This window comes from Pseudophryne corroboree, chromosome 5, assembly GCF_028390025.1.
Source record: "Pseudophryne corroboree isolate aPseCor3 chromosome 5, aPseCor3.hap2, whole genome shotgun sequence".
In the NCBI taxonomy this organism is placed as follows: domain Eukaryota; kingdom Metazoa; phylum Chordata; class Amphibia; order Anura; family Myobatrachidae; genus Pseudophryne; species Pseudophryne corroboree.
The window spans coordinates 657,639,563-657,657,960 of NC_086448.1; the positions used below are offsets into that span (position 1 = coordinate 657,639,563).

Genomic DNA, 18,398 nt, shown 5'->3' on the forward strand with positions numbered 1-18,398 from the left:
CTCCTATTAGGAAATCTGATTCTCTTTTTGTTGTGTTTGGTTTCACAAACATGGCTAGCCTGCTCACAAGCAAACACTGGCCAGATGGATTAGAATAGTGATTGCACATGCTTATGTGAAGGCTGGTCTCTCTGCTCCTGATCACATTAAGGCCCATTCTACTCGGTCTGTTGGACCTTCTTGGTCGGCCCAACATGGTGCGACCCTTGAACAATTGTGCAAGGCGGCTACGTGGTCCTCTGTGAACACGTTCATAAGGTTCTATGCCTTCGATATTGCCGCTTCCCAGGATGCTTCCTTTGGACGCCGGGTTCTTGTGCCCGCTAAAGTGCGTCCCCTCCCATAAGGAACTGCTTTAGGACATCCCCATTGTCCATTCCTTGTGGAGCCCAGTGTACCCCGCAGCACAAAACGAGTTTTATGGTAAGAACTTACCTTTGTTAAAACTCTTTCTGCGAGGTACACTGGGCTCCACAAGGCGCCCACCCTGACGCACTTAGCTTCTTTGGGTTGATATGGCATTAGCCGCTGACATGTCTCCTGTCGTGAGAATGCGGTGTTGTGGCTACTAACCGTTGTCGTCTCTTTTACTGCTACTGCATTCGACTGGTTAACTAAAAACTGAGATCCTGTGCAGGGAGACGGGGTGATATAGAAGGCGGCGCTATGCATTCTGGGAACAGTCAAAGCTTTGAGCCTGTTGGTGCCTCGGATCAAGATCCTACTCTACACCCCCATTGTCCATTCCTTGTGGAGCCCAGTGTACCTCGCAGAAAGAGTTTTAACAAAGGTAAGTTCTTACCATAAAACTCGTTTTTCGCCTCTGTGTGCAAAATCTCCTCTCTTCTAACCTAAGCCGATGTCTACGTGCATGCGCACAGCATCTATTCACAGGAGACAGAGGGACAGGGGGCATGCCAGCAGTTTACAGACCGCTGGCCTTGCCCCCACCGTGATAAAAACTGGAGGCGTGGCAGGCGGTCGCGGCATCACCGCAAAGTCATGGCCCTTATGGCGAAGCCACGCCCTTTCTGTGAGGTCACGCCCCTTTTCAGGTGGGCGCAGCTACGCTGCACACAAGTGTCCCACTACTCCTCTGATAGAAGTTGGGAGGTATGATAACATAGAAATTACTGGGTTCCATAGAAACCCTCCCTGGAAATGGCTGCCACACATGCGTGGTCAGCAGGCCACACATGCACAGCAGTGGTGCAATGTCCAGAAGTGAAGTGATCACATTAGCAATCACTTCACTTCTAATACATCGCATGGATAGACTTCTTTTTCAGCACCTGTCCTGCATGTGTATTTTACAAAATTTGGGCAGTGCATACTTTTTATTGCCATGAATAGCAGTATAAGAAATTATAATTATTGGGTCTAAAACCAGATAATTGATAAATATGCTACTTTATGTGGCTCTGTTGCAGATTAGTCAAATGTAAATATTTTGCTGTAGCATTTAGTTAAATAATATCCTGTGGCAGTGCTGCCCCGCCCCCTGAATGCGTGACATCACAGTGTCATGCTGAGTGGGCAGGGCTATCAGCACAGGGAAGAACAGTCCTGCCCCAGCTGCAGGGTACCTACACGAATGGTCCAATTGATGCTCTGGGCAGCTCTGCATCAGCATCAGCCCTGTTCTAGGGGAATCTCCAAATTGCACAAGTTTTCTGTCAGGGCACTTGTGGCTCTTGAGAAATAAAATGTGGTATATGGGGCCAGGGGGGGCAGATATAACATATGCAGAGTTAGATTTGGGTGGGGTGTGTTCAAACTGAAATCTAAATTTCAGTGTAAAAATAAAGCAGCCAGTATTTACCCTGCACAGAAACAAAATAACCCACCCAAATCAAACTCTCTCTGCAAATGTTATATCTGCCCCCCCTGCAGTGCACATGGTTTTGCCCAACTGCTAACAAACTTGATGCTGCGATCAACTCAGAATTACCCCCATGGTTCTATATTTTTGCTTCTAAGAAAATGTAACAAAGTTCTAATTTATCTGGAGGGCTGTGGTATTTTAATTCATTTTAGGCAGGCCTGAATGCTACATTTGAGGTGGATATAAATTAGCAATTTATGTGAACATAACAAACAAAAAACAAGGCAAACCCACAAATAAGATGCAATGATGCATTCCTAGAACAGGCAACATAGAACCCTATTCAAGTTGGATCGCAAAGAGCGATCCAACCACAAAAACTGCTAAGTCCCTGCGGGTGCATGCACAGGGCCTTTCCTGCGCATGTGCCCGCGGGAAGGGGGCCGCAACGCTCCGTTTCGTAGACTTTCCTAGTCATGAAAATGGGGGCAACAGCAGTGAACTGGTGGGCATGATAGAGCGTGATCGGTGCAGATGCGTGACGTCCTATCACAAAAATGGCGGCAGCCCTCCTCCGGTCGCAGCCTGCAATAGAAACCTATGAGGGCTGCTTTTGCAATCAAAAATGAGGGACTGCAGCAGATAGCTCCTATATCATCCCCAGTCTCCCGTACATACATGCTTGAAATTTGTGGGTAGCTTCTAAAAATGGGTGTTTTATGGGGATGTCCTGCAAATTTCTATTATAAATTAGCCCCACAGAGTTTCTACGTATATGTTCAAATCTTTAGTGTCCCTCTGTGACATTAAAAAGTGCCACAGAATTGTGAAAACAGGGATTTTCACCACAGTGCACGCTCGCTCTATAATAACCTTAGCCAGGGTCGTTAAAGATACGGATTTAACTAAGCCTGAATATAAGCCTGAATATATATATATATATATATATGTGCCAGTAGAGGAATGGGCGCACTTGGGTTGTTTTTCCACCCAATATTCAACGGGGAAAAACAGCAGTCTCCCTAAGATATTTACTCCTAATTTGTGAGCATAAAACCACATTTAACATGTTCCATGTAAAATTTATTACAACATAAAAGCAATGATACAAAACGGTATAGTATCTCTTCTTGCAGATATATATATATATACTCCGAGAGATAAGTGGAAAAAAAACATTTCTCCATTTCTCCAAATGCAGTCCATTATGGCTATCCAAAATCTTTGAACCTCAGGACATTCATTCCTACAATGACTCTGAGGAAGATCTCACAGTGCTGCCACATTTGGAATAACTGGAGTTTTTTCTTCTATTCATTTTATGTAGTCTAAGAGGCGATGCAGTTAAATTGGTGCTGGACGGGATGCCGGTTGTCGATATACCGATGCTGTTATAGCGGGACCCGCTCACGTCCTGCCGCGGGGGGTGGGAGGTTAGGGTTAGGCATTACAAGGGGGGTTAGGGTTAAGGTGAAGGGACGGGAAGGTTATGGTTAGGTACCGGGGAAAAGGGGTTAGATTTAGGCATTTTCAAGGGTAGTTTAGGGTTAGGCACCCAGCAGGGAGGGTTAGGTTTAGGCAGTAGGGAAGGGAGGATTAGGGTTAGGCACCACTGGGGAGGGTTAGGATTAGGCAGGGGGCAGGGGAGGCTTAGGGTATTTTCTGGAGCGCTGTGGGGTTTCTGATGGTCGGTATGCCACTGTCAGTATTCTGACCGCCAGCATCCTGTCCATAGAGATATCATACTGAATCCTCTAAAAGGTGTGGGATACAGTCTTTGCAGGATATTTATTATTTATTATTACCAGTTATTTATATAGTGCACACATATTCCGCAGCGCTTTACAGAGAACATTTGGCCATTCACATCAGTCCCTGCCCCAGTGGAGCTTACAATCTATATTCCCTACCACATGTACACGCACACACATTCATACTAGGGTTAATTTTTGTTGGGATCCAATTGACCTACCAGTATATTTTTGGATTGTGGGAGGAAACCGGAGTAAAACCGGAGTACCCGGAGGAAACCCACGCAAAAACGGGGAGAATATACAAACTCCACACAGGTAGAGGCATGGTGAGAATCGAACCCATGGCCTCAGTGCTGTGAGGCAGTAATGCTAACCATTACACTCTCCGTGCTGCCCAACAGGATATATCTGACACAGGCTCTTTAGCACATTCTAACATAAAGTCCCACTTGTTACCTGTTACGTGACCACCAGTGTCATCTTCCCATGTCCTAGTGTCCATAAGTGTCCTAGACCATAAGATATAACATAAAGAAGAACATATGGAGTTGTGATTAATTTGTGTAAACCCAAATTTTGCTGAATTGCCTTTATCAGGGCAGCAATAAATATAGGAGCGGTAACCATCATAACATGTCACTACTGACAATGGGCCTCATTCATGTTTGTACGCAATGCTGATGCTTTAGCAAATGGAGTGATTATCAGCAGACTGCGCATGTACCGCAACTGCATGGCACACCTGCCAAGGTACCCTTGCGATTGGACTGGCACTGACATTTTATACGCAGTATGATTGACAGGAAGGGACCGTTTGGGAGAGTTATTGTGGTAGTGGCGGCAATAATGCAGGCATATAATGGCCGTTTTTGAGGCACGAATTTGCCTTCAGCTAAGATCATGCACATAGAGAAACATGGCACCAGCATTGCTACTGTTGTGGCCAGTCTGCATAGCCATAGGTCAACCCAAAGATTTGATGTTACTCGTTGTGGTGTTGGTGCTGCATACAGGGTTGGACTGGCCCACAGGAAAAACCACCGGTGGGCCCTAAGGTCTATTGGTGACCCACTCCCTCCTCTAGGGATCAGGTTCCAGACTGTGCTGCTATTAATCTAGTACATTATTGGGCATGCTCTACAGTATTTACTGTATATATTTATCAAGGGGCCCAGCCCTTGCAATATGGTTAGGCAAACCAATGTGGCGGCTGGGCACACTCCTTCTAGAGACTGGCCATACCCCTAAACATGGGCCCCTACCACTGCATACCCCCGGTAGGCCCTACATGCTCCAGTCCGACACTGGCTGCGTATGTGTATGCAGTTGCTGAGGACTTTGTGGTGGCCCCGGTGGGTGTATATGTCCTTTCCTGTGCAGCAGCTTCACTTGCGATGTTTAACATTTGCGTAGCCTGAAAATTTGCAGCTGCTTACGCATTAGTGTACAAACGGGATGCAGTTACATTTCCGGTAGTCGGGATCCGGGGGTCAGGATACAGACGCAGGAATCCTGTCCGCTGACAATGCCGCCAGCTGGAATCCCGGCTCACAGGGGCTATTCCTACTCGTTTGCCGGCATACTGACGGCCGGGATGCCGCTGTCTGTATATCGTCGGTAACACATACTGATCCCGTACAAACAGGAATTAGGCCTAATATGTATAGAATATCACTTGTTAGAGATTTGAACATTGATTTTTCTCCCCAAACCAGAGAAGAGAATTTATGTTTGTTTATTTTATTTCTATTTTTTTGGCTAAGCTGTTCAGGAATATACAGTATATCATGGCCTGCTGCAATTAGGTAGAATATTCATGAATACTACTAACCTGTGATGTTACAGAGACTATAGTGCCATTTGCATAAAACAATGTAAATTCAAAGTATTGGAGTTTGCTTAAATAAGATGGGTTGGGGGAAGTAAACATTCTTACATTTTGATAATGTTATTACTTTAAACATAAAGAAAAGAAGCTTTGATATTCTTTTACCCCAGTACAGTTGTTGATGGATCAACAGAGAGGACTCTAGGGAATGTTGCTTTTAAATTGTACACAAGGAAGTGCTCTAAAAAGGATTATTTCACAGGGAAAAGGTGCATTGTGATTTATCGTACACCATGATTTCAGGTAACAAGATATCAAATTGTACATTATATAAGAATGAATGTGCCACTGTAACAGCTCTTAGTATAATACATAGCGATCACAAATATATTACTGTTAGTGCATGTGGTTGTTCTAGGTATGTGAATTTGTATTGGTAACTGTGTAGCTGCGTGTGTCTCTGTGCTGGTTTGTATTAAGTATGTAGATGTCTGTCTCTTTATAGTGAATTATGTGGCAATCATTGTGACTATAGCATGAAGGCTTCCAAATGCATACCTATTATGTAATAATATATTAATCCCAGAGACAACAGGATGACATTTTACAGTCCTGACCAGTGGTGGATATACTCATACTGTATCTTCTGCAACTGCACAGTAGCCCATGTGGGCCAGGGGGACTGTGATTCTCTTATCCAAGAGGAGCAACAGAGCTTGAAAATCATCTCCTGCCAATTACCACCTTGGCAGAGGCACAGAGAGTGGCAGCAGTGCCTGGACTGACTGGATAACAGCAGCTCCTGTAGGGAATGTATATCTTCTGGCACTATCACTGAATACATTACATCTTTGGGAGGGGCATACTATACCCTGTTTGCCATTATCACTGGGGCAAGTTTTATACTAGTGGGCAGTACTACAGGGGCACATTTTATGTTGGCGGATATTATTATTAGTTATAAATTATATCCTGTTTTATAGTATTTCTTGAGGAAATAACATTCTTCAGTATATACAATAAGTGGGTACAACCTGTATTCTGTAGAAATTAATTACAGGGGGAAAACTATATCCGTGTGTACATAGGGCCTAAATCAGACCTAATCGCAGCAGCAAAATTGTTCTCTAATGGGCAAAACCATGTGCATTGCAGGTGGGGCAGATGAAACGTGCAGAGAGATTTGGATTTAGGTGGGTTATATTGTTTCTGTGCAGGGTAACTACTGGCTGCTTTATTTTTACACTGCAGTTTAGATTTCAGTTTGAACACACCCCACCCAAATCTAACTCTCTCTGCACATGTTACATCTGCCCCCACTGCAGTGCACATGGTTTTGCCCATTAGAGAACAGTTTTGCTGATGTGATCAGGTCTGAATTAGGCCCATAGTCTGTTGGGCATTAATACTTGCTCAAATTACATATTGCTTGTCAATATTATTGTGGTCACAGTACACCCCTATAGGGGGTGCATCATATTTTACTGGGCATGTTACATACTACTGACTATAACACTTGGCATGAAGTTAGTAGTGCTAGGCATATTACTGGGTATGCTGCTGTGCCTCAGTAAGCAGGGATGGCAAGGGTTCATTGTACTATACTTTATAACTAATGGCTGTGTTTAATCTTCTGCATGTTTTGGTATTTATGAAAATGACATGAGACTGCTTAATTTTTTTTATGACAATAATTTATATTTATCAATGTAAGCAATATATACGGGTTCTGTGTATTACTGTATGAGAATTGTTTGGCTTAAGTGTTAATTGTTATGACTGAAGTTACATACGTTATGGGGAAGTTTTATCAAATGTTCTGAAGAGGACAAGTGGAGTTGTTTCCTTAGCAAACAGATTCTATAACTTTCTACATTGTACTAGATAAAGGGTTAACTACTGTACAAGCTCATACGGGTCTGGGACTGAGGGTCGACAGCACAAAGGTCGACACACCTTAGGTCGACGCCAATTGGTCGACACACCTTAGGTCGACATGGACAAAAGGTCGACAGGAACAAGGTCGACATGGAAAAAGGTCGACATGAGTTTTTTATGTTTTTTTGGTGTCGTTTTCTTCGTAGAGTGACCAGGAAGCCCAATTAGTGCACCGCGTCCCCTCGCATGGCTCGCTTCGCTCGCCATGCTTCGGGCATGGTGCCTTCTCTCCGCTACCGCTTCGCTCGGCACACTTTACCGTTCCAATCGTAGTCCACGTGGATCGTTAAGTATGAAAAGGTTCAAAAAAAGAAAAAAAATCGGGAAAAACTCATGTCGACCTTTTTCCATGTCGACCTTGTTCCTGTCGACCTTTTGTCCATGTCGACCTTTTGTCCATGTCGACCTAAGGTGTGTCGACCAATTGGCGTCGACCTAAGGTGTGTCGACCTTTGTGCTGTCGACCTGGAGTCCGGATACCGCTCATACAATAGGTTGCTATGTGAAAAATCTTTACTTGTTCTAATTATTCCTATTCTCCCTATGAGTGAAATTATATAATTCTATTACTAGGCCCAATGCAACTCAGTCTGACATTACTTTCCTCTTGCCAAAGCTTGAGCAGATTCTTCTTAGTAATTCATATTTGGAACAGAATTCTGGGAATAACCTAGTTATTGGTAGATGGCGATTGCTACCCTACTAGAGTTCACAATGCTTACCAAGGCCAATGGTCTCCTTGGTCAGCATGTTTTGTATTTAGAGGTCAGCCCAGAGTGTTTGTGTGTTTGGTATAAGGTTCTTAAAAGATAGCTGCTTTAAGACATAATTGTGCCTTCTGTAGAGAATACGTTAGTGGGCCCCCATCCCCTTTTGCAAAACTTTTTGGGACAGCTTGAGTTGATTGTAGGACAAAGTTTACATCAGAATTGAATTGTAAATTTAAAGCTATGTTTGTTTTTTGTAACTTCAGTTTTAACTATAAATTTCACTTGAAAGTGGAGACTCTGAGAGGCTGAATCCCCCAATGTAGACGCCATTATTGGTAAATGGAATGATGGACCTCCTTTCCTGATAGGCAAAGGTAACTTGTCTCTATGGGGGTCATTCCGAGTTGATCGCTCGCTAGCAACTTTTTGCAGCACTGCAATCAGGATAAATCTCGGCAAAACTGCGTATGCACCGCAATGCGCAGGCGCATCATACGGGTACAAAGACGATCGGTGCTGGCCGATGGATTTAATGAAGAATCCATTTGCACAGCCGATCGCAAGGTGATTGACAGAAAGAGGACGTTTGTGGGTGTCAACTGACCATTTTCTGGGAGTGTTCGGAAAAACACAGGCATGTCCAAGCGTTTGCAGGGCGGGTGTCTGACGTCAGTTCAGGGACCAAAAAGACTGAAGTGATCGCAGCGGCTGAGTAAGTCCAGAGCTACTCAGAAACTGCAAAAAACTTTTTTGTGCCGTCGGCTACAAAAACCTTTTGCACACTTGTAAAGCGAAAATACACTCCCCCATAGGAGGCGACTATCTGATCGCAGCGCTGTAAAAGTTGCTAGCGAGCGATCAACTCGGAATGAGGGACAATATTACAATTTTCCCAACACTATTGCTGCATAGTAATCCTCTGCTGCCTGTATCTGAAAATGGTTATGGCAGTGACAACTTGGAGAATATTTAAGAATTGGACAAGAAGAAACAGATTCAATGCATTTCTAATTTAGCAAACAAATCAAACATACACATTTTAGGAATACTAAACATTCTTATTCCCGTTGCAGCTTGCTTCAGGTCTGGATATACTCGAATAAAGGACTCCAACCCATCATCCCAGTAAGTTCAACCTGGGGCTACAATTTACATAGTACATATTGTATAATTGTGCATGATTAAGAAAATATTTAAAACATTATTTTATGGAGGTATATGAGGACCACATGTTGAGATTCACTGTATTTTTGGCTGTACAAAGAAAAGTTCAATGGATTGTATGAGGGGTGGAGCGAATTTCCTATAATCATCATGCCCCCATTCACTGTAAGATACTTGGGCATGATCTACATTTCAAAGCATGGAATCAGCTGGGACGATTGGATGTGTTTGATAAATAATCAAACTATCCTGAATGGTTTTTAGCTATTTTCATGTTGTGAATGATTATTGTTCAGAAAAGTCGTTTATGTGGCTGATCTGAACAACAGTCAGTGGCTCCAAACCCATCAGCTGTCCTGCTTTCATGGTAAGTGGGTGGACCCATGAAAATTGAGGGGATATTGACATGGGCTACCTAGGTCAAGAGCATGATTTAGGGTCCTGAATTTTAATTTTATAATATTTGAGAGTATGATAAAAAATTCTACATTTGTTCACTGTATCCTCATGATTAAATGTAGAAAATTCTTGATTTCATTTAAGTACTATCTTTAGCTTCTATTTCCACCAATTGTCCCATTTTCCTATTCTAAAGATGAATATACTGACATACAGTACAGGCAGAACCACAACCATCTTGGGTATGCCTTTGGATCAGGCAGGGCCGACAACAGAAATCTTGGGGCCCCGTACAGTGATATCTCTGGGGCCCCCTCAGATGATTTTATATATATATATATATATATATATATATATATATATATAGATTCGTTGAGTTCGGCACATCTCCGCATAAAAGTTAAATACCTTCGCCCGTTGCCTTCCGTGAAGGAGACTGAAATAGCTTCCCAATAGATACTAGCGTGTACGGCGGCACTCAGGTCAGAAAAACGACAGGACACACAGCCTCTGGTTTGGCAAACCAGAGGCTGTGTGTCCTGTCGTTTTTCTGACCTGAGTGCCGCCGTACACGCTAGTATATATATATATATATATATATATATATATTTTGAAGGGGTTAGCAGTCACTCTCTGTATATACAGCCACCGGGGTGCCCTCCTTAGACCAGAATATACAAACAATGTGGTTCCCTGGTATAGACTGGCTAGTCACCTCCGAGTTTTAGGAACCAGGCAGCACTCCACGGATTTTTGAAAAACAATCAACTTTTTATAAATCCATAGCAGTTCAGTGCATAACAATCAAAAAAGCATTGTGCAATAGAGCCGACGTTTCAACGCCTTACAGGCATTTTTTTCAAGGTGCCAAATGCTGAAACAGTGCATAAAACAAAAACAAACCAACAAGAACCAACTGCATCAAGTGCACTTACCTAAATATGTGACCAGTGTGTGAACCAGGGCAGGCTCAGGGTCTTTTTGCACCCCGGGTGGCCATAGGGGGCATGGCTTCATAAGGGGGCGTGGTCAGTTACGCCCCCTGTACAGTAGTAGCGCCGCTGAGCTGATGTGCGGTGCGCGATGACGTCATCGCGCACCGCACAGCAAAGGTCCTCTCCACGAAGGAAAACTAGACGCGATGACATCAACGCGCACCGCACATCATTACAGAAAAGGTCCTCTTTACGCGTCTAGTTTCCCTTCACAGCGGACAGCCCCTGAAGCGGGACAGCGGCCAGCGGGACAGCGGCCAGCGGGACAGCGGCCAGCGGCAGCGGGGCGCACAGCAGTAGCGGATCTTGCCGTGGTGCGGCGTCCTCCGGAAGGCGCTGGCGCCCTCCGGAAGGCGGCGCCCTGGGCAAAAGTCCTGCTTGCCCGTGGCAAGATCCGCTACTGGTATGAACCTACACCTCCCGCTTCCAGACGCGGCGGTGAGCGGAGCCCGCACTCCGGGACTGTCACACTTGCAACTGCTGATGACATCACCACATTGCCAGGCAACCGGACGCGGCGATATCTCAACCCGCGGCACGCAGAGGCTAAATGGAGGGAGGAAAAAGTGCATTAGACATAAATAAATGTATAAAAGTGACCATAAATGAAAAAATAATGCTGTCACAGATGTATCAAGTGTATTCTAAGTGCATAAGTGTATACATATTACTTAAACCAAGATTAAAAACATATATAATAAGCTGAGAAGATATCAGAGTAATTTGTGCAACATGGGGATAAACAGCCATAATATAACTATAAGAATGAGCTGGAAAATATAAACTACCTCAGCTAAAACATAGTCAACAATATATACACGTGCTCTCAATAGGAGACTGTAAATATCCACAATAGATGTCATTACATAACAGTGTCCAGTCACTAGATTAACGAAATTCAACACCATACAAACTGAAACCCTATTTTCTATATAGAAGGGGGATTTTAAATAAATCTAGCAGAGCAGGACCTGGCATAAATAGACACCATTAGATAATGACTAGATAAAACAAGAACCAGTGCCTGGTGCTAAATTATAAAATATACATGTATATGTATATATATATATATATATATATATCTATCTATCTATCTGTAATAATAATAATAATAATAATACCTCTAATACCTCAGACACCAATTGGTTAGATATTCTTATATAGCAGCAGCGGAGTAATTGGCTTGTGGATAAAGCCAAAATTCAACTGAAGCAATCAGGTGTAGAGCAAATAAAACAATTTTATCTCTCCTTGCGCTATTTCATTAGAATGAAGCAATAGGACAGGAATAAACTTGATATACAAATCTACAATATTTATAATTAGTTTTAATCACCAATGACTAGTCTCATATAAAAAACAATATATTATAATCAAAAATACAATATACAATAAATACAAGGAGGTGGATCATATACTTAAAAACTATAAAACGTTATCCACAGAGGACTTCACTGTCAGCTGTATTACAGAAACAATGTCCGAGTTCCTATGTAAAGAGATCCCGTATACTTTTGTAGATATTGTCCCGTAAATAAAACAAGCAATATTTTGCAATGGGGAAAATTGATCTTTACCAATACAGGTACAGGTATTTACGTGTGCTCCCAGCAGAGTAATAGGTTCTGAGGATGTAGAAGAGGTGTCCTTCGACATCGGAGGATTTAGTCTGGCACCGGGGCTCGGCACACCGCAGGTGCCTTTAGCCAAGCGAACTCCCGTCTTACAGCCACTGCATATAGTGTCCTCCGTCTCCTTGTGTAATCAACTTCTCAGTAAAGGTGCACACGTCCTCGCAATAGTTTGCAGCGATAGGTAAAGGTCCACCGGGTCCCCAAAAAGTAGCTTCTCTGACGCATTTCGCTCCCAACTGGTGCTTCCTCATAGACTGTTTTTTATATGAGACTAGTCATTAGTGATTAAAACTAATTATAAATATTGTAGATTTGTATATCAAGTTTATTCATGTCCTATTGCTTCATTCTAATTAAATAGCGCAGGAAGAGAAAAAAGTTGTACCATTAGATAGTCAACCACTATGAAAGAGGAATATATTCAAACCAGCAGTTATGGAGTAATCGCCCTAACTGAGACGAACTATATTCTACAAGAACACTTTGCATCTGTTCATTCAATCCATTGGGAGTCAATGAGTTCAATACAAAAATCCATCTGGCTTCTTCATGTGCCAGTAACTTCGCTCTGCCTCCTCCTCGTGGTAAAATTGGGACATGATCCAGGATTTTGTATTTTAACTCTGACAAATTGTATTTAGTCAGCTTGAAATGGCGAGCTACTGGCTGATCATTTTTCTTACCATCAATGGCCCCCCTTATAGCGGAACGATGTAGTGCCATGCTCAATATCATGAATCATATATCATCAATATCATCAATGCCATGCTAAATATCCTCGTAGTTTGTCCCACATACAAAAGCCCACATGGACAATAGATAACAGATGATGAATTGGGACGTGCAAGTCACATAATGATGTATTCGGTAGGACACCTCAGTGATAGGATGTACAAACACTGGACCTGCTTCCATGTAGCAGCATGTCTCACATGACAGACATTTGAAGCAACCTTTCATATTCATACTAACACGTTTTGGAGTCACATCCGTTTTCACCAAAAGATCACGGAGGTTTTTACCCCTTTTATAACTCGACATGATGGTCTTGCCCTTTAAACATGGTAGGCTTCTGTCAGAAGTGACAATGGGCCACAGGGCCTTTGTGGCACTTGGAAGTACCCCACTGGCTGTGGTAAATTCCGTAACCAATGGAATTCTATTGCCTGTCTGTTTATTGCGAGTCCTCAAAAGTTGATCCCTTGGTGTTGTCATAACTTTCTGCTTTAGCCTGGTCAGTTCTTTTTTAACATATCCTCTTACTTCGAACTTCTGTACTACATTGTCCAACACCAATTCAACCTTGGACCTATCACTTGTGATTCATGCTGCCCTTATAAGGTGGGATTTTGGTAACCCCCTCTTCAATGATGGTGGGTGAAAACTGTTATGTAAAAGCAGGGTATTACGATCCATGGATTTATAGAACACATTGGTGGTGATCTTGTTATTCTCGATTCCAATAGATACGTCAAGATAGTTGATATTAGTAGAACTGTAATTGGCCATTAACTCAACGGGTGAATCACTGTTGTTGATCAACTAAATAAGATCTTCCAACTCAAACTGTGTTCCACTCCAGAATAATAACAGATCTATGTAGCATCCGTACAAAATAATATTTGAAGTTATGTCAAAAGATGAAAAAAAGAAAGACCTTTCTTGTGAAAACATGAAAATATTAGCATACATGGGGAATACAAGAGAACCCATAGCACACCCGGTAAGCTGCAAATAAAATTGTCCATTGTGTACAAAATAATTATGTGTAAGAATTAATTCCAATAATTGTATAAATAGGGGTATATCCAATTGAAGTGGTTGGTGTGTAGAAAGGCTTCCATAGCTTCCAGGCCAGCTTTGTGTGGAATAATGGTGTATAGGCTTTTTACGTCCATCGTGCACATCACTGTGTCTGACGGTATATATGTCATCTCTTCCAGTAAATTAAGTAGATGAGTGGTAGCTTTCAAGAATGTATTTTGTGCCATGACTAAAGGTTGTAATAAACTATCAAGATATTGTGATATTGGTTGTGTTAATGAGCCTCGTGCCGAGATGATCGGTCTTCCAGTAGGGGGTCACAGGGTCTTTATGAATCTTGGGTAGTGTATACAACACAGGTGTGATGGGTGTCGCTTGTGTCAGAACTGCTTGTAGTCGCGTATCGATTAAGCCTTTTGTCACTGCTGTCATAAGGATGTTATCCAGTTGTTTTTTGTATTCTTTAGTAGGGTTACTACGCAATTTCTTATATGTTGACCCGTCAGATAATTGCTTATCGATCTCTTCAATATATTGTGCTTTGTTCTGGACCATTATGGCTCCTCCTTTATCAGCCGGGCAGATAATTATATCAGTATATGATTGTAAATCCTTGATAGCTTGTAATTCCAATCCAGACATATTCTTGAAAATTTTAGGTTGTGCTGCACAGAATTTCGTAACTGAATCATCTAAAAGTCTAGAGAAGGTTTTTAACGCCGGGTTGTTTGAAACCGGATCAAATATTGATTTCTTCTTCCGTAATCTAGGTTCAATATCATTCTGAGTGGACCTCTGTTGGAAGAATTCCTTTAAACGGAGGTTCCTCGCAAAACGATACTCCTCCACTTTCCATCTAAATTGGTCATGATTGTTGGTAGGAATCAAAGAGAAACCCTTATTTAATACTTGTATTTCAGTCTCCGAGAATATCCGATCTGAAAGATTAAAGATCAATTCTTCCTCCTTTGATTTGTTGGCGGTCTTCCTGAGCCTTTTGTTTCGCCCCCCGCGCCTGGTTTGCTGGAAATTGGGATTTCTATGCGAGCCCGCGTAGTTACCCCTAAAGGGGCTGCACCTGGGGTTTGTGGCTCGTCGGAATCATTGACCATGAAGTCGCTGTCACTGTTTGATGAATTTGGATTCTCTTGATATCTGCCTCGTCTGTCCCTCCATGATGGACGTTTCTTCATTTACCATGGTCGGTCCATTTCCATACCGTGCAGCCACCTGTACACTCTGTTATCTTCGTAATCCATATTAACTGTGTGTAATATAGCCTTCTTGAAGTTGATGAGGTCTTGTTTGTATTTGGTGACTTGTGTTTACAATTTATCCCAGGTAGCCAGATATTTGGAATCCTCCAACATAGATTTATGTTCATTGGTGTATGAATCAATCTTTGTACGAAATATTTTCAACTCCTTGCCTGCTTCCTCCGTCACGTGTAGTATCAAGTCCATACTGCATTTATTCAGGATCGATATCCATCGATGGCAGAACTCGGGATTATTACGTCCGATGGTGGGGGTATTTGTAATCCGAAACCCTCTCGGTATTTTCTTAGCTCTGTAATAGTCGGACAGCGATGTTCCGTGAATTAAATAGTCAATCTCCACACAATCTCAATAAATTATGATAAATCTCATCAGTCGTCACTGATACTCGCCGCTGACCGCAAAGTTCCCACCATTGGATACAATGGAGCGCCTATGTGCTACAGTGTATCTCGAGTGCACCGCCTGACAGCTCAGATGCGCACAGCCAATCAGGAAAGTGCCATGATGTGGTGCTCCCTGATTGGCTGAAGGGACCCTCTTTGACAGCAGTCACGGGGGGTCCCGGCAGTCGGGGAAAGGGGTGCCATGTGTAAACATGGGACTCCTTTCAGTGCGTGGTCCGTGGTTTCCATTTTTTTATTTTGCCAAGTACGTGGATTACAAACTAAGAAGAGGACAGATCTACATCGGATTGTTGTGAGTATAATTTTATTTACAGGTACCCCGTGGATTCTACGTGGAGAAGGGGATAGACACTTCGTGTCAACATAGGTAAGTATGTGTGTTTGTCGGTGTGCATGTATGTAATAAAGTTGTACTGTCACGGTGTGTGCGTACTGTTTTTATTTGGGTATTTTTTTTGTAGTAGAACTACAGGTACCAGCGGGCCCCTTTCCCCCCTGCATGCTGGTACATGTGGTTCTACAAGTACCAGCTTGCGGGGAGGCTTGCTGGGACTTGTAGTTCTGCTACAAAAAACAATATTATTTTTTTCTGACACATGGCTATCAGCCCCCCATCCGCTGCCCTTGGATGGGGGGGGACAGCATAGGGCTTCTACCCTGGCCCTTGGGTGGCTGGAGGGGGGGACCCCTTGATTTAAGGGGTCTCCACTCATCCAGGGTACCCAGGCCAGGGGTGACTAGTTAGTGATTTAATGCCAGGGCCGCAGGGACCGATATAAAAGTATCCCCCGGCTGTGGCATTATCTCTCTGTCTAGTGGAGCCCGGTGCTGGTGTTAAAAATACGGGGGACCCCTACGTGTTTTGTCCCCCATATTTTTGGGCACCAGGACCAGACACAGAGCCCAGTGCTGGTTGTTAAAATACGGGGGATTCCATGTCATTTCCCCCCCGTATTTTTGCAACCAGGACTGGCTCAAAGAGCTCGAGGCTGGTTATGCTTAGGAGGGGGACCCCACACATTTTTTTCTGAAGTTTTAACCCATTTCCACCCCTTCCCACTGAAAAACATGCTCTGATCTGTCCATATTATTTTAGTCAGTAAAAAAAAAAAATATTCTTTTAAAAAATATATTAAATAATACTTGTGGCTCCTAAATAGACAAACCAAGTAGATAATTCCTTCTAATATAAATAGATATGCTATTAGCAATAAAAAAAAACAAAAAAAAATGTTTTTTAAATTTTTAATTAGATCAAGACAGCAAAATGAGGCGGACTGAAATTGACGAAATGACTGTCGAAAAGAACTTTTGTCGAATCGACATTCTTCAATTGAATATACTTTTGTCGAAAAGCCGCATTTTTACCATTGCAGACATGTTGAATTTGAAAAATGTCGAATTGCAAAAAGTCAAATCTGAAACGGCAGTTTTTTTGACGAAAAGTACTGTATTGCATTGTCGAATCCAATTCGACAGTTTTTTTTAGTCGAAAATGCCTCGTTTTTCGACATTTGCGGCAATTCGACCGCAATTGCATAAGGCCCTTAGCCTTTTATTACAGAGACTTGGCTAGATGAAAATGCAGCACCTATTTTGGAAGCTGCCATCCAAATAAACTACTCTGTCATGTAAATACTCTGTCATTCACAACCCATAAAAGCACTTAAACTTAGCGTATATCCCATAGAAATGACCCACTCATTTCAGTGCATCGCTGCCTGGAGTTTGACAGGATTAGGTTTCAGAGTACTTCTCATTTACTGCCTACCCTGGAGATGGAAAAGATATTTCTACAAGAGATTGCAGACACTGTTGCTGGACTAGTTTTGGATCATCAAAGATGGCTCATCCTCAGGGATTTCAATGCATGATGATAAACTCTCATGCCTTGGCCAAGACCTTCTGTGCACAATTAATTTTATGGGCTTCACTCACAGGACCATCTTATCAAGCTTGCCCTGGGCAAAGCAATTCACTGGGGTCCCTACTCACCAATTCATGGGAATAAAAATAAATGTAATGAAAAAGAGAAAACTAGCTAGTATAAACATAATGGGGAGTAAAGCCAAGTACACACTGAAGCGATCCGATATGTAGTTTCCGGACGAATTGGAACAACATAACGGTCGGATCGTCTAGGGTGTACACCAGTCTGCTTGCTCCTGTGGTCATTAGTAATGTCTTCTGGTCAGCCGTTCTGCAGGTCTGACCAGAAGATATCGCTAGTGATGCCATAATCAATCGCCTCCCTACTTTTGACGATGCAGGGTCCCGTCGTCTGTGAGATCGTCTGTGAACACATCACTCCGTCATAAGGAAAAATCAATGGACAGCTGCTATCATAGGGTTGAAGACCAAAGATACGACCATTATTTTTACATTGTTAGCCCAACTCTAGAAGGAAGGGGAGGGGGGAGGAATGGTGCTGTTGGTCTCATGGGGAGAGTGGCACAGGCATGGCAGACTGTACCGCTGTTCTGGGGTGGGTACTGTACTGCTGTTCTCTGTGGTCTTCTGACAGGACCCTGGCTTCTATGTATGTCTATGGTGCTGCGTCGGATTCATGTGCACAGTGAGGAGGCCCCTGTTGCAGGAGCTTGCAGTGGGTCACTTGCAGCCGGAGGTTTGACAGGTATGTGTCTGGGGGGCCGGAGGTCTTGGTGGGTAGCCGAGATAGCAGTCCTGGAGGAGTCAAGACAA

General features: G+C 43.0%; 1 protein-coding gene across 1 annotated transcript in view; it reads left to right on the top strand.

The window, feature by feature from the left end:
• Positions 1-18,398, top strand: part of LOC134929650 (chloride channel protein C-like) — a 563,568-nt gene that overhangs the window by 40,132 nt on the left and 505,038 nt on the right. Inside the window, exons 2-3 of the mRNA XM_063925230.1 lie at positions 7,919-8,025; positions 9,129-9,180. Of these exons, the coding sequence (XP_063781300.1) occupies positions 7,919-8,025; positions 9,129-9,180 (159 nt within the window). The remainder of the gene's footprint in view (positions 1-7,918; positions 8,026-9,128; positions 9,181-18,398) is intronic.